The sequence below is a fragment of the Giraffa tippelskirchi genome, chromosome 9 (assembly GCF_054371585.1).
Source record: "Giraffa tippelskirchi isolate mGirTip1 chromosome 9, T2T-mGirTip1v1.2.pri, whole genome shotgun sequence".
NCBI classification, from domain to species: domain Eukaryota; kingdom Metazoa; phylum Chordata; class Mammalia; order Artiodactyla; family Giraffidae; genus Giraffa; species Giraffa tippelskirchi.
The window spans coordinates 39248004-39271054 of NC_137283.1; the positions used below are offsets into that span (position 1 = coordinate 39248004).

The 23051-nt window shown below is 37.6% G+C and overlaps 1 protein-coding gene across 27 annotated transcripts in view; it reads left to right on the plus strand.

Moving 5' to 3' along the window:
• Positions 1-23051, plus strand: part of FHIT (fragile histidine triad diadenosine triphosphatase) — a 1651033-nt gene that overhangs the window by 824919 nt on the left and 803063 nt on the right. For 26 of the 27 annotated variants that reach the window (XR_014063952.1, XM_081524685.1, XM_081524680.1 and 23 more), the window contains one exon: positions 14637-14755. Coding sequence is in view for 25 of the 27 variants with exons in the window: in XM_081524669.1 (XP_081380795.1) it covers positions 14637-14755 (119 nt within the window). In the remaining 2 variants the exon portion in view is untranslated. Of the gene's footprint in view, positions 1-14636; positions 14756-14789; positions 14845-23051 lie in introns of those variants that run through there. The other variant, XM_081524706.1, reaches the window with a different exon arrangement.

The window sequence follows — 23051 nt, forward strand, 5'->3', positions numbered from 1 at the left end:
CTCCAATTCTCTATCTATTTTTGCTCTTGATTGTTTCCTCATAATCAGAAACATTTTTGCTTTGCTGACTGATTTGTGGTCTCCACCACTTACTGTTCCTCTTCACCCTGCCCCTAGAATGCTCCGTTAGTGTCAGGGCTGTCCTTTTTAACCAGTAGAATAGTACCTTAGAATACGTCAAGTGTATAATGTTTCTTAAATGAATAAATTAGTGATTACAGTTTAGGAACCAACCAATTCAAGGAAAGATTATTTCAGTGTAATCAGTCCCTGAAAATATTTGCTGGAGAAGGGGAAGGAACCAGTGAGAGTGAGATCAGAGATGCTACACAAGGAAATGCTGGAAAACATTAAAGTGATGGGGGGAGGGGAGTAGCTGATGAAGTGAGATATTGAAGTAGCGATTGGCATTTTGAAATACGTGTGTGTTTTCTGCTTATAAATAGCTGAGCTTCAGATGTTTGTTTGTTTGTTTTTATTTGACTTGCTAAAATTGAAAATTTTTTAGTGACACCATGGGTTGATTAATGCATTTTACTAAAATTTGGGTTTTCTTCTTTGTGTTAAAATGTTACTTTTGTTTGCTTGAATTCTGAGACACTTTAAGCTGTCTTCTATTTCTTTTTGTTCTTGTCGTCTTCTTGTGGGATATTCTTAGGCTGTCTCCTGTGGAATTTTCATGTTTGCCTGTAAGCCTAGAATGTTTCATCAATCATCTAAACCTAAATGTTTATCTCCAGCTATCCATATATATACCTTGATTGCTTTTCAAGTCATCAATAAAATGTGTTTGAGAGCCTGGCCAGCAGAAAGCCTGTTGTTCCTTAGATGACAAGTCATTTTTCCTGTTGAGTCTAGTCTTAGGATCCATTAGCCAGTAGCTTTCAAATGTATTTACATTTTTGCTTAACAGTTGAGCCTCCTTTTTTAATGAAATGCATTGAAATAGAAACTTACTTACTTGTTGGTAGAAGTGTCTGGAGTTATTTGCAGTAGACTTCTTCTAATGACCCCCCAAAAGGATTGATCATGCCTTCTAGGATTGGTTTAGATTCCTGCTACTTGCTGAATCATGTCAGGATATAAAAATAGCAGATTATTTTTAAAGTAGATCTTGTCACTCCCAGCCATAATCGAATAATGTTTCTTTTTCAAGGTAAAAATACACATATTATTCCATTATGGAATAAACCAAGTTCCAATGCAAGTTTTTCATTCTTTAAACCAAAAGAACAATATTTCCTTTTCATCATGTCTGGCTTCTTGGTTGCCTAGGAGATGTCAGTTTTCACAGCAGATTGTTTTAGCTAGAATACTTAGAAGAAGTCGTTTCTAACTACGCTGCTGCTGCTGCTACTACTGCTGCTAAGTCGCCTCAGTTGTGTCCGACTCTGTGCGACCCCATAGATGGCAGCCCACCAGGCTCCCCCGTCCCTGGGATTCTCCAGGCAAAATACTGGAGTGGGTTGCCATTTCCCTCTCCAACGCATGAAAGTGAAAAGTGAAACTGAAGTCGCTCAGTCGTGTCTGACTCTCAGCGACCCCATGGACTGCAGCCTACCAGGCTCCTCCATCCATGGGATTTTCCAGGCAAGAGTACTGGAGTGGGGTGCCATTGCCTTCTCTGTCTAACTACGCTACAAGATATTTTTATGTAATAGCAATTTTTATTAGAGATTTGTGGAATCAGAATGCCCAGTGTTGACAAAATTATGGGAAAATGGCCCTTCTCCCTGTACTACTTTTGAATGTAAATTTGTCGAAACATTTCCTGAGAGATATTTGGCAGTACATATTAATAGCCTTGAAAGATCACTATCCTTTGAATACAGTGATTCTGAAATGTAGGAATTGATACATGAGACGTAATCAAAGAGATGCATAAATGTTGATGTATGAAGGACCTTCCTCATAGGGTTTTCAGGAGATTAAATTGTTCTAAAGAAATTTCTAGAATGATGAAGTAAGGAGTAACTGTTAGTTGCTACATCTACTCTTGAATCACATGCTACTTTTTAATCAACATTGCTCTGTCTCTAATATAGAGATGTGTTAGCAATCATCTAATGGTAGTGTAGTGCCAATATTTTTTTTAAATTTTGCTTAACTAAAAATTATGTATCCTGAATATGAAAAGCACCATTCCAAGCAACTTGCCATTAACTGACTTGTTAGTTGACAAGTAACAGTTGTTTATTGAATAAAATTGGCTATTACTTTTTTCCAGGGTAGAACGCTAACATTAATAAAATGACCAGCATTTACTGAATACTTATTAAGTGCTTTCTGTGTGTCCTTGAGAAGAGATATTATTGTTATCACTGTTTCACAGACTGACCCTTGAACTGTTTTTTTTTGTTTGTTTGTTTTTTAACCTCATCATCCTAGAGGTTCTGCTAGAGGGTTGGGCTACGATAGAGATTTCTATTGTTCAAAAATCTATTGTTTTAGAAAGCTCCCAAGATAATTTCAATAAACCTAGTTTTGAAACTAGTGCTTGGGGAAATACTTACACTTTAATGTGCATATAACACTACTGGGAAGCTTGTTGAAATACAGATTGACGCAGTAGATTTGGGGTGGGTATATGCATTTGTAACAACTCTCAGGTAACACAGGTGTTGACTAGCAGACCACACTTTGAGTAGCCAGTCGACTATGTTGCTTATGGAAATAGTTCCATGTTTCATTTGTCCCAGAGAAATCATTTACTGTAGGGAAAGATAATCATGGAATGATGGTCTGTTGGTTAGGACTTCACATCCTCATGAGCTTGGCCTTTTAGTTCATTTGCTGAAGTCCCGAGTTTCTCAAACTTGAGTTGTTGAGTCTTGAAGATTCACATTCTCAAGAAGGAGTTTATATTTTTGTTTCTCCATTTAGTGAAATATTGTGAAAGTAACAGACATATATTGTGGATCACCAGTTGACTGTCTTATATATAAGGAGAGGGTATTGTCATGTGGTTTTCGCACCAAGGAATCCCCTAAAATGACAGTTAACTTTAATTCAGCCTTTCTGAAAGGGGGGTTTCTGAAGTCCTCAGGTACCAAGTTTGAGAAATTGTTGAAGTGTCCTCTGTAGACAATATCCTCTAAAGGGGACCCACTAAGGGTCTGAATGACTTTGAGTCAGCCACTTGCTAGACTTACTCAGCATCTCTAAAACGAGAGGACTGTATCTAAATAATCTTTTTGGTCCTTTTATGTTCAAAACTCTAGGATTGATTTTTATTTTTCTGTTTTATTTTCAAGTGCAGTTGATTTACAATGTTGTGCCTTCTCTCTGCCATACGGAAAAGTGACTCAGTTTTATATGTATAGGCATTCTTTTTTGTAATATTCTTTTCCATTATGTTTTACCACAGGGTATTGAATATAGTTCCCTGTGCTGTAGAGTAGAACCTTGTTGTTTATCCATCCTGTACTTAATGGTTTATATCTGTTAACCCCAAACTCTCAGTCCTTCACTCCTATACCGCTGTCCCCCTTGGCAACCACCAGTCTGTTCTCTGTGAGTCTGTTTCTGTTTCATAGATAGGCTCATTTGTGTCACTTTTTAGAGTCCACTTAGAAGTGGTATCATACGTTATTTGTCTTTCTCTTTCTGACTTAGTTTAACAAACTCTAGTTGCATCCTAGGGTTGACTTTTTTTTTTTTTTTTTTTTGAGACAGTATTAGAAGTCTGTGATACTTATTTTAGTTGGACATGAATATAACATTTGTTGGCAAATCAGGAAGAAACCTGATCTACTCTTAAGTGAGCCATTGTCATCTCCTGATGTCAATGGGGGAAATTTCACATTTTGAGGCATTTGCATTTGTGGCTGTTGAAACTTTTTCTACTACATGTCGGGTCACCTATCTAGCCCTATCGAAGAGGTAACTGATCAAATTCACTGAGTCACAAAATTAAATGTGAATAGTAGAGAGCTTTTCATTACTTCCTTTCTGTTGACTAAATTTTGAAGATGATGTTCTAAAAATAATATGATGCTACTAGCTGGTAAAAATTATGGGAGATAGAAGGGTAGAGATTGGTTATAAAAGGTGGAGCTGAAAACATGGGAAATGGAGACTCATTAAATACCTGAAAGTTGCATTATTTTTAGTTCAAAATGAGTTGTTACTAAGAAATACAAATTCAAAAATTAATTGGCTAAAATATGATTTGAGTTTTGTTTTGTTTTTTATTTACTTCTGTCATTATTTATATAGAGACACACGCAGGCCTCAGTCACTTTCTGGAATGAACCTAGTCCCTTCTATTTCTGTCTTAGCTAAGACGACAAGTAAGACTAAGGTCCTAAGCCTTACACTGAGGTCCCTGGCAGAGTTCTTGGTTCTCTGGATGCCAGAAGTTATCTTCTTCACATTTATTAAGAAATAGATCCCAGGAGATGATCTTTCCCTGAGAATTCCACAAAATATGGTACATTCAGCCATCTTGCTTGGTTTTTAAAAAAAATTCAGCCCTTTTACTTTACTATAAAATAAATTGCTTTCTGTACTTTTCATATGAGAGGGAAGTATTTAATATTTATCTCAGAATTGCAGACAGTTTCAGATTCTGGAGATGTAGGAATCTTCCCATCACACAATGTTGGCTGTTACTCTTTTCTACCTTTGTTCTGTTTATCGTTACTGAAGTATTTTTGTTCTCCACTGAAATTAAAACTTGAGGAAGCATGTCTGCTAGCATTGCAAGTGGGCAGAATTTACCACAGTTAAAGAAGAGGCAGAATTGGATTTGAGGAAGGAAATATAAAAAACATTACCATTTGGGGCTGCCGATGTCATGTGACAGACATAGTGAGATGTGCTCTGTCATCCATTATTTTTTTTAAATTTTATAAAAGTACAGGTAATTTACGATGGCTGTGTTTCTAGTGTACAGCAAAACGATTCAGGTCTACATGTATACACAAACACACATATTCCTTTCCAGATTCTTTTCCATTATATTATTGCAAGATACTCAGTATAGTTCCCTGTGCCGTGTAGTGGTGGTGGTTTGGTTTCTAAGTCGTGTCCGTGACCCCATGGGCTGTAGCCTGCCAGGCTCCTCTGTCCATGGGATTCTTCAGGCAAGAATACTGAAGTGGGTTGCCGTTTCCTTCTCCAGTGCTGTATAGTGTCTGTCATCTATTACTTTCAGATGAGATACTTGAGAGTGAGAGGTTCAGGGAACCACTGAGGATCGGGGAGTGGTGGAGCCAAGACTCCGGTTTATGTGCTTTGGACACTCATTCCACTCTCGATGCTTCTTCTCAGCAATGGGTAGTTTGTGAGTTGTCTGGATGTACCAGAAAGGAAGGCATAGTGAAGAGAGCAGTTAACATTCCAAATTGTTGGCAAGCTAAACGATGAAGAGAAGAGAAGTAGAAATAAATGAGCTCTTTGGCAAGAGTGGTAGCTGAAAAGGAGGCAAGTGAGAGGCAAGGTTGCCTTGAGTAGAGCAGACCTAACATGAACACTAGGAACCAGCATCCTGGAAGACTTATGTTCATGCTGATACTCACTAGCAGTCAGATGGATTGCGGCCATCTCCCAAAAGGCATCAGGAAGAAAAAAATGTCTGAGAAAACTGAGGAAAGACTTGAGAGGGAGAAGGAATGGAGGTGTTAGGTATGTTGGAGAGGGAAAAATTTCTCCTTCTACCCCTCTTGAATTCTGGTGGCTGGACTCATGATACAAGTGACACCAGAGAGCTAACAGGAGAAAAAAAAAATAGTAATTCATGTGCATGGTGGTCTGGGAACTAAGAGGTGGCCAAAGCAGGCAGCTTTTATACTTTTTAGACAAATGTGTGAGGAATTGACAATACAAATAAACAGGTTTGGGGTGTTCAATCAGTGAAGAATCAGTTTAGACTTGCCTTAGTAAATTAAAGAAGTAACAAGGTTTGTTCATATAGGCTTCTTGGCCTGAATTCCCTGTCTCTGGGGATAAGGGAGTTCTACCTCCAAATGCCAGGAAGGCACCTTGCATAGGGGAGATTTACTTCCTGCTTTCAGGGAGACAGATGGGGAGGGTCAGAGTGTCCCTCTTGCATTGGCTATTGCTTAAATAGCTTTAATACAGAATGATCAATATGCCATTGAGGCACACTTTGGGGTGGCCTTCCAGAACCACAACAGATAGAATCCCTGAAAGGCAGAGAAGTAAACTGAGGTCAAGGAATATTTGGAAAAAAATAGCAACCAAAAATATAAAGTATCCACTGAAAACTAAAGACCTTAGGTGGAAAAGGTTAATTGACATCCAAACGGTAGAAATCAGGAAAGTAGTCTGTAGTGGGATAAATATTATCCTCACTGAAAGGAACCTCAGAACTATCTTATTTGAAAATAGGGTCTTTGCCGATATAATTAGTTAAGATGAGGTTATCCTGGGTTGGAGGGGGCCCTGAATCAATGACTTATGTCTTTATAAGCACAGAACACAGAAGGCTGCAGTAACAACTTGTCTCTAGGAATATTATAGGGTAGATATTGGCAAATTCCCTAAAAAAAATTAATTTGGAATATTACATAAAATATACAAATATTTACTCAAAAGCATAGTTGAGCTTTGAAAAAAGGCATGGGGGACAAAAACCAAAGAGGGAGCTAAAATTTACAAGAGGAAGCAGTGCTGAGCCTGCTGCTGCCTGGTGTAAGGGAATGTCTGTGGGCCTTTGAAAATAAGATATATGAAAATTATGATCCCTAGAGTAAGCAGTGGCCAAAAAACAAAACCAGCATATCAGTAACTATTTGAAATTATAACATCATGTTATTTTAAAACATCAGAAATTGGACAAGGGGAAGATGAAGGATGAAATCTGAAAGAGATCTAGGGTGGTTAAGTATATGCTACAGACAAAAATACTGATCTGCTTTTAGATATTGATGAGGAAATTGAGCATTAGTATGGATTGTAATAAGATGAGAATAATACTATTGAAACAAAATAGAATGTGTAATTTTTGTAACATAGGAAAAAGCTTAATTTAGCCCGTGGAAGGTAGGGGGAGGAGAAAAAAAGTGAAACAAAAAGATAAACAAGTATGGAGATTAAACTAATCAAGACAGATTGTCCAATGTATAGAAAGCAAAATGCTATGTTTATAAAAAAAAAAAAAAACATTTAAAAGGACACAGGTGGAAGATAAGGGGATGGAAAAATTTATGCTTGTCAGATACAGACAAAAAGAAAAAGGAACAGCAGATGAAGGGAATAAATTAAGCAGGGACATATGCCCATGCCATAATGTAGAAAACGGTAATTTCTGGCATGTGACATTGATTAAGCAGTTGCTGTTAGAAATCTAATACAGTGTTTTCAGAAACTGATGAAACAAGACAAAAAGTAAGCAGAGGAAGATGTGGAAAACAAGCAATGATTTGCTCTACTGTGTATGTAGAACTTCTTACTCAACAAATGCAGACTATGTTTTATCTTGGAGGGCATGTGGATTAGGCACATGCTTCAAATTTTAATGCATCAGGAAGGAAGCCTCACATTCTACCAAATCAACATTATAGAGGTTCTTTTCTCTAACTACAGTGCTTTAAAATCAGTCATTATTAACAGTAAGATAGCAAAAGTGTTCCATATGTTTGAAATGAAAAGACATACCATGAAATAACCCTCAGGTTAAATAGGAAAAGATAACAAGAATAGCAAAATTTTAAAGCTGAGTGATAATAAAAGCACAGTAGTTCAAAAACTGAGAGAGATAGCTAATGGAGTTCTTTGATGGCAATATATAGCTTTTGTTATTCAAGAAAAAACTAGCAAGTCTGCAACTCTGTAAGCTCAAAGTAATGCACAAATAATTAGAAAAACTGTAACATGGTAACCTGAAGAAAACAAGGAAAGAAAAAAAGGGAAACAAATATAAATACGGAAAATAAGGGACAGAGAAAATTAATAAAAGCAAAGAACCAAAATGTAGTCCTCTGAAAAATTTCATAAATTAGATATAATACTCTGTTAAAAAGGATGTACATTTTTACCAGTACAGATGAACATTGAGGTGAAAAGGATGTATGGCTAAAAAAACTGATGAAAGAAAAACTTAACAACCATTAAATAAATTGTATGTAATGATTATCAAAACTTAATCTTCCCTGCAATATAAAAAGAGGCCCAGACAGTTTGACCGGTGAATTCTATTTAACTCTTATGGAACAGAAAATTCTTTTTTGTATAATTTCTTATAGAACAAAGAATAAAAGCCAACCTATTAAGCTTAATTTTGAAAACAAAAAGCAAGTAAAAAATACTGACTAGATTCACTTACGACATTAAAAACACAAATAATTCAAATCTAGCCATGTATTAAAAAATACTAATAGTACATTGAGACTAAGTTGAATTAATCATAACAGTGAAAGAATGTTTCAGTGCTTTAAAAAATCTTTTACTGTAATTTACCACGTTAATGGCAAAGAATGAGAAATTGCATGACCATTGATAAAAAGCATTTAATAAAGTTTTTTCTTTTTCAAATAGAAGCAGCTCTTACCAAACTTGAAACAGGAAAAATTTTTTAGCTTAATAAAGGCTTTATCCTAAGAATCTATAGCAGATGTCATTTTTCATAGAAAAAGACAAAAGTTTAAACTCATTCTTGTTAAGATTGGGAACAAGACAAGAACACTTGTGTTGCTACTATTTATCAACATATTACCAGATACCTGACCAATGTAGTAAGACAAATCGATATCAGTAGAATAATTGAAAGATATAATTATTATTTATAATAAAACCATTTATTTAGTAAACCAAAGAGAATCAGCAGAAACTGTTAGCAATAGAAGTGTCCAGCTAGGTTAGCTCATAAGAGCAACATAAATCAACAGCTTTTGTCTGTATTGGGAGTAACCAATTATAACCTATGATAAGATACCATTTATAATACTGACATAAACTAAAAGCTATCTAGGAATAAATCTAAGAAATAATTCATAAAACATATAAGGGAAATTTAAAACCCTATTACAAGGGTTTTATTAGATAATTATAGACCATAAATGCAGCATTTATAATAAATAGATTGAATATTGTGAAGATATTGTATTTCTTCCAATAAAATTTAAACTCATTGTAATTCTAATCAATGCCTGAACAAGAGTTGTTTTGAAGGGGTATAATTGAATCTAATATTTATATAAGAGAATACATAAGAGATAAAGAAGGACCTTCACTTTGCAAGGCATAAATATATATATAGCAGAAGCTGGCAAACTACAGTCCACATGCCAAATGCAGCCTGCCTTCTGTTCTTAAAAATAAAGTTTTATTGGGACACAGCCACATCCATTCCTTTATTTATTGTCTGTGGCTACTTTCATGTTGACAAGATAGACTGAACCTGGCCCTTTAGAGAAAAAAAATGTCTCCCCTGTCCTCTAGCATCTAGCATAGAAAAGGATATAATCGAGTCTAGACTCACTCCTGTGTACATAGGGGAACTCAGTGTCATCATTTCCAGCAGTTGGTGCTAGGAAAGTTGGTGCCCAAAAAGAGAAAAATGAACCATTTCTGTGCTTCAGAAACAGCTCCAAGTAGATTAAATACCTAACTGTTAAGAGTGAACAAATAAAGCTGGTAGATGAAAATTTAAGAATACATTTTTGTAATCTTACAGTAGAAAAGGGTTGTGAAATATTTACAGAGCACAAACCATGAGAAGAAAGTTGATGACTACATCAAAATGAATGCTTTTGTTCAATGGAGTCTGTGATAGAAAAACTAAGATGGTAAAAATACAACAGTCATGTTTAATACACTAAGATTAATATTTAAATACACAAGGGACTCCAAAAAAATCAGAAAATAGGGAAGAAACCAAGACAAAAGAGGGAAAAATATGAATTGGTGATTCATACAAAGAGAAATACACATATACACAGATTGCATCGTGTGGATGCATGCTCAGTCATGTCAGACTCTTTGTGACCCCTAACCCACCAGGCTCCTCTGTACATGGGATTCTCCAGGCAAGAATACTGGAGTGAGTTGCCATTTCCTCCTCCAGAGAATCTTCCCAACCCAGGGATCACACCTGTGTTTCCTACATTGGCAGGCAAATTCACGTTGAAGACTAGCTAATTAAAATTCAAAAATGCCTTTTTGCTTATCATAGAAATAAAACCTTGGAAATCAGATACTCTCAAGTGTTGACAAGGGTGTGGAAAAATAGAAATCTGCATATATTGCTTCTAGGAATGCAGAATGATACATAATGTTTTTAAGATTATAAGTATCTATTCAGAAAACTAAGATCATGGCATCTGGTCCCATCACTTCATGGGAAATAGATGGGGAAACAGTGGAAACAGTCACAGACTTGATTTTTTTGGGCTCCGAAATCACTGCAGATGGTGATTGCAGCCATGAAATTAAAAGACGCTTACTCCTTGGAAGGAAAGTTATGACCAACCTAGACAGCATATTAAAAAGCAGAGACATTACTTTGCCAACAAAGGTCCGTCTAGTCAAGGCTATGGTTTTTCCAGTAGTAACGTATGGATGTGAGAGTTGGACTATAAAGAAAGGTGAATGCCGAAGAATTGATGCTTTTGAACTGTGGTGTTGGAGAAGACTCTTGAGAGTCCCTTGGACTGCAAGGAGATCCAACCAGTCCATCCTAAAGGAGATCAGTCCTGGGTGTTCATTGGAAGGACTGATGTTGAAGCCGAAACTCCAATACTTTGGCCACCTCATGCAAAGAGTTGACTCACTGGAAAAGACCCTGATGCTGGGAAGGATTGGGGGCAGGAGAAGGGAATGACAGAGGATGAGATGGCTGGATGGCGTCACCGACTCGATGGACATGAGTTTGGGTAAACTCCGGGAGTTGGTGATGGACAGGAAGGCCTGGCGTGCCTGTAGTTCATGGGGTCACAAAGAGTCGGACACGACTGAGTGACTGATCTGAACTGAATATAACCTAAAACCCAATAATGGGACTAGCATAGATGCCCACAGAAATATATGTAAGTATGGTTATCTCAGTGTTATTTGTGGTGAAAGACTGAGAAAGCTAGTTTTTCTGCACTAAAAGAATAGAAAAGGAAAATGACAGTGGAGTGCAGTGAGAGAACAAGCAGTGAGAAAGAGTGAATTACATCTATTTATAACATTCTCTAAAACCGCATTGAGAGGGAAAAAAACAGATTTAAAGCATGATACAACTTCTATACAAATTTTAAAACTATGTACAGGAGTTTGACACATAAAGTATTTATGAAAAATACAGCAAAGATTATAAATACAGCATTAGTGTGTGTTAGTTGCTCAGTTGTGTCCGACTTTTTCCGACCCCATGGCCTGGGGCTTGCCAGGCTCTTCTGTCTGTGGGATTCTCCAGGCAAGAATACTGGAGCGGGTTGCCATTTCCTTCTCCAGGAGATCTTCCAGACCCAGGGTATAAACCTGGATCTCCTGCATTGCAGGCAGACTCTTTACCATGTATTTATTAAAAAATACAGTGAAACTTATAAATATAGAATTATATATGGTTAAAAAATGAAGCCCCAGGCTGGGAAAGGAAGGAATGGGTTTGGGCATAGAGGATGAAGTGCAAATAAGAAGAAAAATGAAAACCAGAAGAGAGTCTTTCATGGATTGGCAGTAGTAGCTCATCAACTCGAGTGTATGCTTAAGTCAACTCTGTAAAATTATCCATTAGAGGAAACAGAGTCCACGGACGCTAGTCCTTTCAGAAGTACGAGATTCAGATGCTCAGCCAGTGTCATCAGGTATGGGGCGCTCTCTGTATTTTGGCTTTCCTGGCCTCTGTGTTGGCTCTGATAAGAGGCAGACTCTTTCTAGGGTGTTCTTTAGCTCTTTCAAGGTCACATCCTATCAGTTGGGCAACTAAGCAGAAAGAAAACACTTTGCCCATAGTATGAGCAGTCATCCTCTCATGAATATCCTTTCTTTGGCTGGTTCATTTTTTTCTCCTGTGAGCACCCCTGAATCAGTCATGTGACAAAGGACTAAGGGTGCCTGGGTCACTTTCCCATCCCTAGAACCAGGCAGTAGGAAGAACCCAACATATGGAATATGGTGGGATACTACCCAAACAGAAATTACGGTGGTATGACCAGAACTACGGAAAGTGGATGCTAAGGGAGCAAAAATACACAGGTAACTTTAGGGAACTTGAATCAATGCTGTTTGAAGAATGATTGAAATGAATTGCATGCTCATTCTAGAAAAACGGGGGGAAATAAAAAACACAGGTTAATTTCAAATATCTAAAGCACTTCCACTTGCATGATACTTGTTTCACATGATCCATCAAACCATAAATCCATGATGAAAGGTGGACTTGGTAGGAAGGGCAACTATGTGATTGCTGAAGCTGGTTATCTGGAAAGGATTGGTTAGTGAATTTCATATCACTGTGTATATTCAAGCATAGGCTAGCCAGCTACCTGGCAAAGATTTTCTAGGAAGAGATTGGGAGAATAATTGGGTTTAACCAGTGGTTCTGAATCATCCAGACATCTTATTAAAGCTTAGAATTCTGGGCCCTTCTCCCAGAGTTTCCAGTTTGGTAGCTTTGGAGTAGGACTCAAGAATTTGCATTTCTAATTTCCCCCGGTGATGTTGATGCTATTGCTCCAGGGAACACACCTTGAAAACCTCTGGGTTAGATGATCTTCAATATCCACAATGACCTTTCATTTTTATGAGAGAGTTGTTCTCAGTTCAGTTGCTCAGTCATGTCACTCTTTGTGACCCCATGGACTGCAGCATATCAGACTTTCCTATCCATCAGCAACTCCCAGAGCTTGCTCAAACTCATGTCCATTGAGTTAGTGATGCCATCCAACCATCTTATCCTTTGTTGTCCCCTTCTCTTCCTGCCTTCAATCTTTCCCGACATTAGGGTCTTTTCCAATGAGTCAGTTCTTCGCATCAGGTGGCCAAAGTATTGGAGCTTTAGCTTTAGCATCAGTCCTTCCAATGAATATTCAGGACTGATTTCCTTTGTGATTGACTGGTTTGATCTCCTTGCTGTCCAAGGGACTCTCAAGAGTCTTCTCCAACACCACAGTTCAAAAGCATCAATTCTTTGGCGCTCAGCTTTCTTTATAGTCCAACTCTCACATCCATACATGACTACTGGAAAAACCATAACTTTGACAAAGACTTACCTTTGTCTCTGCTTTTTAACGTGCTGTCTAGGTTGGCCACACCTTTTCTTCCAAGGAGCAAGCGTCTTTTAATTTCATGGCTGCAGTCACCATCTGCAGTTATTTTGGAGCCCAAGAAAATAAAGTCTCTCACTGTTTCCACTGTTTCCCCATCTATTTGTCATGAAGTGATGGGACCAGATGCCATGATCTTCATTTTTTGAATGTTGAGTTTTAAGCCAGCTTTTTCACTTTCCTCTTATACTTTCATCAAGAGGCTCTTTAGTTCTTCTTCACTTTCTGCCATAAGAGTGTTGTCATCTGCATATCTGAGGCTGTTGATGTTCTAGAAAGCAGTATTTGTATATTGATGCAAATGATCTATATTATTCCTTTGTATCTGAAATGTGTTAAATTCTGGCTATATGTGTGCTTCTAAAGTAGGTGGATTTTGCACAGCCCTCTGTAACTGTTCAGTCACTGAAAACATTAGAGCCATTAAGCAACTGCACATTTATTGGTATGCTTTGTAAAACAGTCCTCCATTTTCTTATGTCATCCTTTTTGTAATCCTATTTCTGTTTTCCCATGAGGATTCAGTTTTCATCAGTTTTGTAGTAGGGTTGTTCCTGAATTAGAAAGCCAAAGTGGTTTCCCAAGGTGGTTGTGTATTTTCTTTCATTCAGAAAGAAACTCTGTCATGTATAGACACTGACTCATAAAAAATCATTCCTTGGTACCCTGTATGTCAAGTGTCAAATCGTGCTTTTTCCCATCTTCTTACCCAAGCCCAGCCTGTGGCCCTCCCTAGGAACAAGGATCTGAAGCACTTCACCCACCTTGCTCCATACTGCCTCTGCATCAACCAGGAATTGTTTTCATTTTGAACTCTATTTTGTTTCTTCTTTTCCCTCAGATTTTTTCCTCCTTAATTTTTGAAAGTTTGCTCAAATAGTACTCTGGGAGTACACACATGTTTTTGTAATTGTACACAAGGTCAAACAGTGTTTGTACTTTTTATAAATTGCTTTTAGATAAACAAAGATAAAACCATTTGAGAAACGAGAGACCCCAGAGATACCTCTTTAAGAATTAGAAGGTTTATATTCAATGCTTAACCATGAAAATTTTCAGCATAGCAAACATGATGAAACAGATGGTTAAAAACAGTACCTGACAGATTGGACCTAGAGTATTTGAGTTAAGGTGGCTACTTGAAGAGCAGAGGGATTTAAGAAGACTGTTTTGTTGTCTGTGTGTGAGCTTTTGCTTGAAAACACTAAATCCAACGCTGGTAGGGAGAGTGGGGTATTTTAAGAGGACTTCCCCAGAATACATCTTAGTGAACATTAAATGTGCGGCAGCTTCAATGATGCCTTCTTGATAGCTAAGAATCTGTAGTAACAGACTCTGCTTTCTTCAAATTTGTGTATGATCTGAGGTTCTCAGTGGGATTTGATGAATGTCCCTTTTCTACATCCTCTTCTCTTCCAGACTTCAACTTGAGGAAATGTCTTTCAGATTTGGCCAGCATCTCATCAAGCCCTCGGTGGTGTTTCTCAAAACAGAACTGTCCTATGCCCTGGTGAACAGGAAGCCTGTGGTACCTGGACGTATCCTTTTTTTTTTTTTTTTTTTTTTTTTAAGAGAGAAAACAGACCAAACTGACACAGAAATTAACCTCTAGTATCCGATCAAAAAGGTAAGCAAGGAATCCTCCTGCCTCCCCCTTTGGAGAAACCAGGTAGGACAATATTCACATTTATTCTGAATCCAGTTGGTGGCACCAGTAATATGCTTGATCAACACTGCAGAACTTCTGAAAAAGAGTTGCTTAGCAACTGTGGCTTTGGAGGTGAGTTTTTGCTTGACCTTTTCACTGTCGTAGCTGTGTAAATAAATGGGTGCTTCTAAAATGGATCCAATGAATATCCTTAGCACTTTGTTTTCAGGTATCAAGTGTGCACTTTAATAGTAAGATAAGAGATTGGGTGACACACTTGTGATGTGGAAGTAAGGTGTTACATGAAGATATGAGACTGGCTTGGTTTCTTTATCTCTTGGAGATCATTCAAGCTATGAATTTTAATTGCATTCAAACACATAAATATACTATAAAATATATATATATATTTTATGTTAGAGTCTGAGATAGCATTTTCTCTTGGAAAACATCCCAGCTTCTAGATCATTGTCTGGTGCCATTGGTGGTTTGGGTTATTTTATTTCCCTCTGACCGTCGATTTCAGGAGAAGCTTATTCTTTGCAGTGGGAGAGGCAGAATTTGGTGAAATGCTCTGGAGAGTTATTTTTATGTTGTTGAAAGTATCACTCATGACTGTATGTGGATGACATTTGTACTAACTCTTCAAAAATTTTATCCCCCTCCAACTTAATTTACTATGCAGAGGGCAACAAAGTATGAAATGTTGTATTTTAAGATAATAAGCATTTCCACATTGAGACATGCTTCTACTTTGAAATAAATTTCTCAGTAATTTTGAGTATATAAAGGTGTCAAGATTTTTTCCAAGAGTGAGTTATATTTTTTTAACGGGATTTTTGAAAATGATTGAAAACTTGATGAATAATCTTCTTTCTTGACCATGTAGCTACTAATAAAACATGCAGCAAAAGATAATTGTGGTTTTTGTGGTAGACTCCCAAATTTCTTGATTTGAACTTTTAACCTAAATAGATTTCATAAATTTATAATGATGATGATAATATCAATAAACTAGTAAATAATATATATTTTATGGATAATATTTAACTTTTAAATTTATAAAAATATTTAATTTTATAAGTATATAAGACCAGAAAATTTCATCTTCTGTTTATTAAAGTAAAAACTCTAAATGATGTAGAATGCTCCTATAAAACGACAGTTTTTAAGTTGTGTTACAATTTTATATTGAGTTTCTCCAAAAGACCTTGAAGCTCTTGAAATAACAGGGATTTTATTTTCTCATTTGATTTTGCTGCCAGTCTGTGGTTGCCTTTTTCCTTTGAGGAATATTTTTTTAAGCAAAATGTTGAATTCCAGTGTCAAAAGGATACTGTTTAAATGCCATCTCTCTTTGGGTGTCAGTTTTAATTGACTTTTTTTTTTTTTTTTTTTCATCTCCCTTTATTTTATTTTATTTTTTTTTTATAAATTTATTTTAGTTGGGGGCTAATTACTTTACAATATTGTAATAGTTTTTGCCATACATTGACATGAATCAGCCATGGGTTTACATGTGTTCCCCTTCCTGGGCCCCCCACCCACCTCCCTCCCCATCCCATCCTTCTGGATCATCCCATTGCCCCGGCCCTAAGCCCTTGTCACATGCATCGAACATGGAATGGTGTTCTGTTTCACATATGATAATATACATGTTTCAATGCTTAATTGACTTTTGTCAAAGAACTGAGGGAATTTGGGATGAAAATGTGAATTTAGATAAACAAATCTTAATGCTTTGGACTGACAGAATATGAGGTTGTAGAGATGCACTTTTTTAAAAACAGTTAATAATGGAATGAACTTTGATTTTTTTTTTAGCTCCTATATTGACGGTAAGAAACTTGATTTTTCATGGTCTTTTTAACCACCTTTGAAAGTGTGCTGTGTAAGACCTGGGTCATATATGTGTTTGAACTGAAATAGAGGTGTCTGCTTCAAGGAAAATATTTATAGTGAACAGTGAGCAGTTAGTGAATGATGACTAGTTTTGTTCCAGATGGCACTGAAATTGCCATTTTGAAAATGAGTCCTGGTTGATTATCACCTCGTTGAGTAAATGCCAAGGACAAGGGGAGCATTGTATTAAAATCAACAACCTCAGTTTGTTTGGAAGGTAGCAAGAAGGACTCAGCTCTTTCCAAGGCTGAGAATGGCACACTCGGTACAATTAGTGCCCTCTGTAAAGCTCTTTTACGTCTACAGCATTTAAAGTAATTTCAGGGGCAGTGGATAATGGGTTCAAGCAATCCTTTTTATATGATGATTCTGAAACTTTTTATTTTACTTTACCTTGGTAAACTCTCTTAGGTGACAACTGTGAGAATAATCTTAATAAGTTACTCATTTGCTTGCTTGAAGTAATACTCTTTTGTCCTGTGACTTGGAAATTGAAACAGTGAACAGCTCTGCCTACTAACATTTCATAAAATAAATGGTGAAATGGTTGCAGCAGACCGTCACTGCCTGCCCACCCGTCCTCTGCGGTGCTCTACCTGCCTGCCCTAAATAAGCCCCTTGTTGTGGGTCTTCTCGGTCTTCTGACGTCCCCAACCCAGCCTACAGCTCTCTCTAAACCACAGCTCTAATGTTACCACTCTCCTATTCCTTTGCAAAAAATCACTGATGAATATAATGAATATCCTTTTATTTGAGAATTGTTATTTAGTCGCTCAGATGTGTCTGACTCTTGGCAATCCCATGAACTGCAGCACACCAGGCTTACCTGTCGTTCACTATCTCCCAGAGTTTACTCAAACTCATGTCCATTAAGTTGGTGATGCCATCCAATCATCTCATTCTCTGTTGTCCCCTTCTTCTCCTGTCCTCAATCTTTCCCAGCATCAGGGTCTTTTCCAATTTGAGGATAAATTCCAAATTTCTTAGCATCTCTTTAAAAGATTTTCATTATCTTAACTCACCCTCCCCACTTTGCAGCTATTTCCTTAAACAAGTGTTGTATTTCCCTTTTCCTGCTGACCCAAACTCTTCCTCCTGCTTCCCTCTTCACCTCGAGGCCCTTCCCTTCCTTTTCACTTGAACTAAAGTGCTTGCTTTGATACCTATCCTGCCCTCTTAGGGAAAAAAAAAATATTTCATCCTTTTTGTGATACTTGATTCCTTATTCGCATGTTGATTCATTCAACAGTTTATTACTGAGCTACTGTGTTTCAGGCACCATGCCAAACACTAATCCCAGTCTGCCCCAGACCAGAGCTGTGTTAATTTCTGTTTATCTGTGTGTGGAGTTGCATTCCTGGGAAGAGGTGGGGGCAAAATCTACTCTTAGTATGTCTCTTTTTCTTAGCACACAGAATATTGTGTTGACTGAATTTAAAGTGAATACGTAAACATCAGGAGCTTGTGGTTAGTTTCAATTAATACTGAGATCCTGCCTTTCCTGTATTCCCATGCACAAAGCCATGTCTTGTCACCATTTTATCCCAGATTTATTAGTATCTCATTCAACCTGATTTTCCCAACTTTCCCTGCATGCTCTGTCAGTTATATTCCTGTTTACATTGCTGTTATGAGTGTCCTGTGTTAAGTCTAAATGCAGTGAATGGACTGATGGCAGATGGGAAGAGATTCTTTTCCATTTTTTTCTGACTGTGTGTTAATTGGCCAATGGACGAGTCTGTATTTTAAGGGCAGTATATTGCTATCTTGTTGTGAACTGGAAAATTCTATTTTGTGTTTTTGGTGATTTCTTTTTTAAAAGAGTGTTGAGGTGGCCTCTGGGGAATGTGCCATTCAGAAGAGGCTTGTAAATGTCATCTTTGAACTTGTGTCCTCTGTTAACATTTTTCTCCCCACTCCTCAACCTTCTTTTCTTTTTGACTTTGCTCACTGGCTCACTTTATACCTTCCTGAGGAGGAAAATAACCTTCATATCAGGGGCTGCAGATATGCTTCTGAAGCAAGACTGTTTGCTTCCATTCTCAGAAGAGCCACTTCGTCCCTCCTCGTCCCCACCTAGAGTAGACACTTCTGCTTGTTGCAAACAGTGTTCAAAGTTGATTGAATAGGCTTTGGCCTCTGTGGTGCAACACTCTGGAAGCATATGTCTGAAGGTCTTTAATCCCTTAATTTCCTGTTTCTGGAAAATGCTTTTCACGGAGTCTTGGAGAGAGAAGCATTTTGGAGGTTGCACCTTCAGAATTCCACAGAGAACATTTTATTCATGTACTTGGTGCAGCCCAGCTATTGTTTGTGGCTTGAAAACATTTGAGTCAATGTGGTTAATACTTGTCTCCACTCTGCTCCCCTTGCATCGGGCTACGTCTACCTCTTATCTTGAGTTGAGCATGAAAAATGAATTTGAACATTAGTGGAATCCATTTGGGGACTGGGGCTTTTATTGTAAATAAAATTATTCATTTGTTATGTACTGTAGTTCTCAGCAGACAGTGTATTGATCTTTGGATTGCTATTCAGCATGGCATATGGGGCTCTGACATAAGGGGAACATGGCCACGTTTGTAGACAGGTTGAATGCATTGTGTAATGACAGAAACAAACCTTGCTTGCTGGCCATACTATATTATACAAATCATTTGTCAACAGTTTATTGAATCTGTTATTAAAAAGAGCAGATTCTTCTAAGCAGGAGCATCACACACAGAATGTTATCAGGGCCAAGCCACGCTAGGATGATACATTGAGGACAGCCTTACAAAGTGTGTTTGTGAAGAATTAGACTAGGTAACTTAAAGGACATTTCTGCTGACATATTAGAAACAAAAGTTTGGTGCAAGGGAAATTGTGTTCTAAGGTCCAACTTCAATAGATAAAAAAGAAAATCTGGTAATTGCCTTTTAATACAAAATTTTACCTCCCTAAGCGAGCAGTGTTCTGTTTTCAGGCCATTGCCATATTGAGTATTCTTGAAATAAAGGAACAGATAATAAAAATAGCTTCATTACTGAACAGTGGTTCTTACCGAATAGATGCTATAGATAAAAGTGCCCTTTTAGTCCTTCCATAAAAATCAGAAATATTTGTCATTTCCTGAGTAGGTTGTAATCTTGTGAATTTCTTTAATTGTTCAGGAAACTGCAGTTATTAGTGATCTCATGATCTTTTCATTTCTGAAAAAGTTTCTTTTAAAACCTTCCTGTACAAATAAAATGAGTGCAAGCACTATTTTAATATCTTTATTACTAAAGATAGACCTTTTTGCTCTTGAAATTTCCCTAAGCATATGTCATCCCCCTCACCCCCTCACCGTTTTTGAGCCTGTTGTATACTACCCAGCTTAAAATACTGTAGGAGATGTATTCAAAGCTGAGCATACACCCTTTGTCCTGAGCTGAGTAGTGGGAAAAGTTGGTTTCCTTGTGGCCATGTTTTTCTTGACTTTATTTGGTAGATTGTTGTGTCCAAAAGATCTGCAAGCAGCAGTGATTGCTCAGAGTGTTCTTACGCTGTTTCTATGGGAAAGGTTTCCATATAAACGTGTGCCTACCTCTGGGTCAGTAGAGTACATTGCCTCTAGCTCGAACAGTTTTTGATGGCATTCGTCAGGAGGAACACAGATAGCTCTTCTATGCTTTCGGCATGCACTAAATTGACTGATATCTTTTTTCAGTGTCCAGAACTTAGCACAGAGGATCCTGCCAGCCCCCATTACAAGACAAACCGTGTGTGACTGCCATCTATCTTGGCTTGTCATCTGAGGAGTTACTGCTCAGAAAGAAAATGTAGTTATCTCAAATGCTATTTCTTGGGTTGATAGTGAGCTCACAGTGTTGAGTAGGATTCTGAGGTTCTGAGGCTGTATGCAGGGGCAGTGGGCAGTAACTGCCATGGGTAGCAGAGTAGAAAGGCTCCTTGCCAAGACTCTTTCTCTCTTGGATTTATTTCTCATTCTTGGAGCTGAGACTGGCATCTTTATTTTTATTATAGACAGAATGATGGATTGTTGGCACCTGACACTGAAGGGTTTAATAGATTCTTTGTGTGTGTGTGTGTGTGTGTGTGTGTGCACGTGCGTGCAATGAACATTTGAAATTGGATGGAGAAAAATGTGTGGATTTTATATATTTTGCCCCGGTGACTTCAAATAAAGGTGACTCACCCATGAAACAGTGTGCTGAGGCGTGTACACACTGGTCTCTAGACTTCATCCAGCCCTCTTCCTGCTGTCCACTGTCTCTCCCTGGCTCCTTGCAGCCTACTGGTTGGTGAGGATACTGGTGAGTGCTGATTTTGTGGTTCACTTTGCCCCTGCACTTCATTCCTTAGTTGTGACTGTTTTCCTTTGACCTTGACTGCTTCTCCATAATAGGATTTACCTTCTAGCTTCAGGACCTACTGTGAGTGGTATGAGATGAGTCGGCTTGACCATAGTGATGCATTTGAGGAGGAAAGTCCTGACGGCTTTTTAATCAGAGCTTTTAGGAGGTTTCTGTATTCTCTTAGAATTGCACAAAGCCCACAGAATTATTTTACAACCAGAAAAAGATATCTTTGCCACCTGCCAATCTTCCACAGAACATAATCCTATTTGTGTGTGTGTGTGACAGAGAGAGAGAGAGTGAGTTAGGGAACAGGAGATGCTCTGTCTCCAGCTCTGGCAAATGGTGGGATGATAATTATATGTGTTAAAATAACACTTTGAATATTCTTCATATTAATGCAAAAATGAATATCCTATATGGAATGCCATTCCCCATTTCTATTTATTTTCATGTGAAACTTTCCTCAGGTAATTTTTAATTGTCATGGTTAACAGTATCTGAACTAGTTCATTATATTCCAGGCATATTTTTGACCTGCTTCCCATGCAAGCTATCAGATTGTGAGCAATAGGAAAAAGCTGGTCATGGTGTTGCCAGCCTTGCACTTGTAACAGAACATAATTAGAAGTAATGAATGGAATAATACATCATTATTCACAAGAACTGTCATGTAATTAACTCAGATAATGCAAAATATATCCTAATTTCCATTTGGAATGAAAATAGATTTGTTAGAACATCAGTAGGCAGTTTAATGTTTATCCTATATTTTCATACACATATCAAAACTGTTAAAATCTATTGAATGAATATACATGGATTTTCCACAACACAATAAGTCAAGATGGCTTTATTTTTCTAATAGAGTCTTATGTGTATGCCTTGTTTATTATATATACATAATTTATGTATATGTTCCAGTCTTAGAATTAGCATAATTAATTTATATTTATTGCAAATTAATGACCTAATTTATTTACTTAGCTCCCATTTCCTTTCTCAAACTAATCGACTGAAAAAATAACTATAAATTTGCAAATAGCTCTTGGGCACAAATCCTAAATTGGCCTTATCCTCAGAACTCTCTGTAATAGTAGATATCTGAACTAGTTTTGCAATCTAAATTGTTTTCCTGAGATTTCTGTTCCAGGCTTTAAATATGCCTCAAGAGTCTTGGCTTGGCTTAGATGGACCCCCAGTTGGGGATCAGGGATATGGCTGGATATGTCTTAGGCAGAAGAATTGTTTTTAGATGCAGCAGTTAATATGACACATAGCAGTGACCAGTGTCCTAATGTCGGTGTAATTCCTGGAAGTTCTCTGCTCTGTCACAACATTATCCTGTTAATTTCTGCTTTGTGGGAAGATCTGGAGAGACCCAAGGGAGGAGGCAGAGAAGTGTGAGCAGCTCCCAGGAGGCAGTATGGACAGAACTGTTATAATATTTTAATAACAAGAATGGGCATGCCAGTGGATGCACTCAGTTACAGCCCTGGTTTTAGAAATGAACAGATAGGAGGAAGCTTCCTTTACATCCTACGGCTCAAGCCTGGTATTTGTTCTTAAACACCATGGAGACTGGCATATAATAGCAGAGTCACCAATGAATTAAAAACAACAAAATTCTTTCTTTGTTTTAAATGGCTGTCTTGCTCACAATGGAATGGTAACCGCCTAACACCATTATAGGGGAAAACTGAACTGTAGCAGGAAAGGATCGAGGCAGTGTTTTCTTGGTCTGTCTTTCTCATGTGTGTGAATGTGGTAGGGATGAAGAGTGTGTATATACATGCATTCAACTTGCATATATCTTTTATTGAAAATAATGTCATAAAAATAAATTAATTGAAAAACGTTTTTGTTGTTGTTGTCACTCAGTCATGTCCGACTCTTTGCCAACCCCATGGACTGCAGCATGCCAGGCTTCTCTGTCCCTCACTA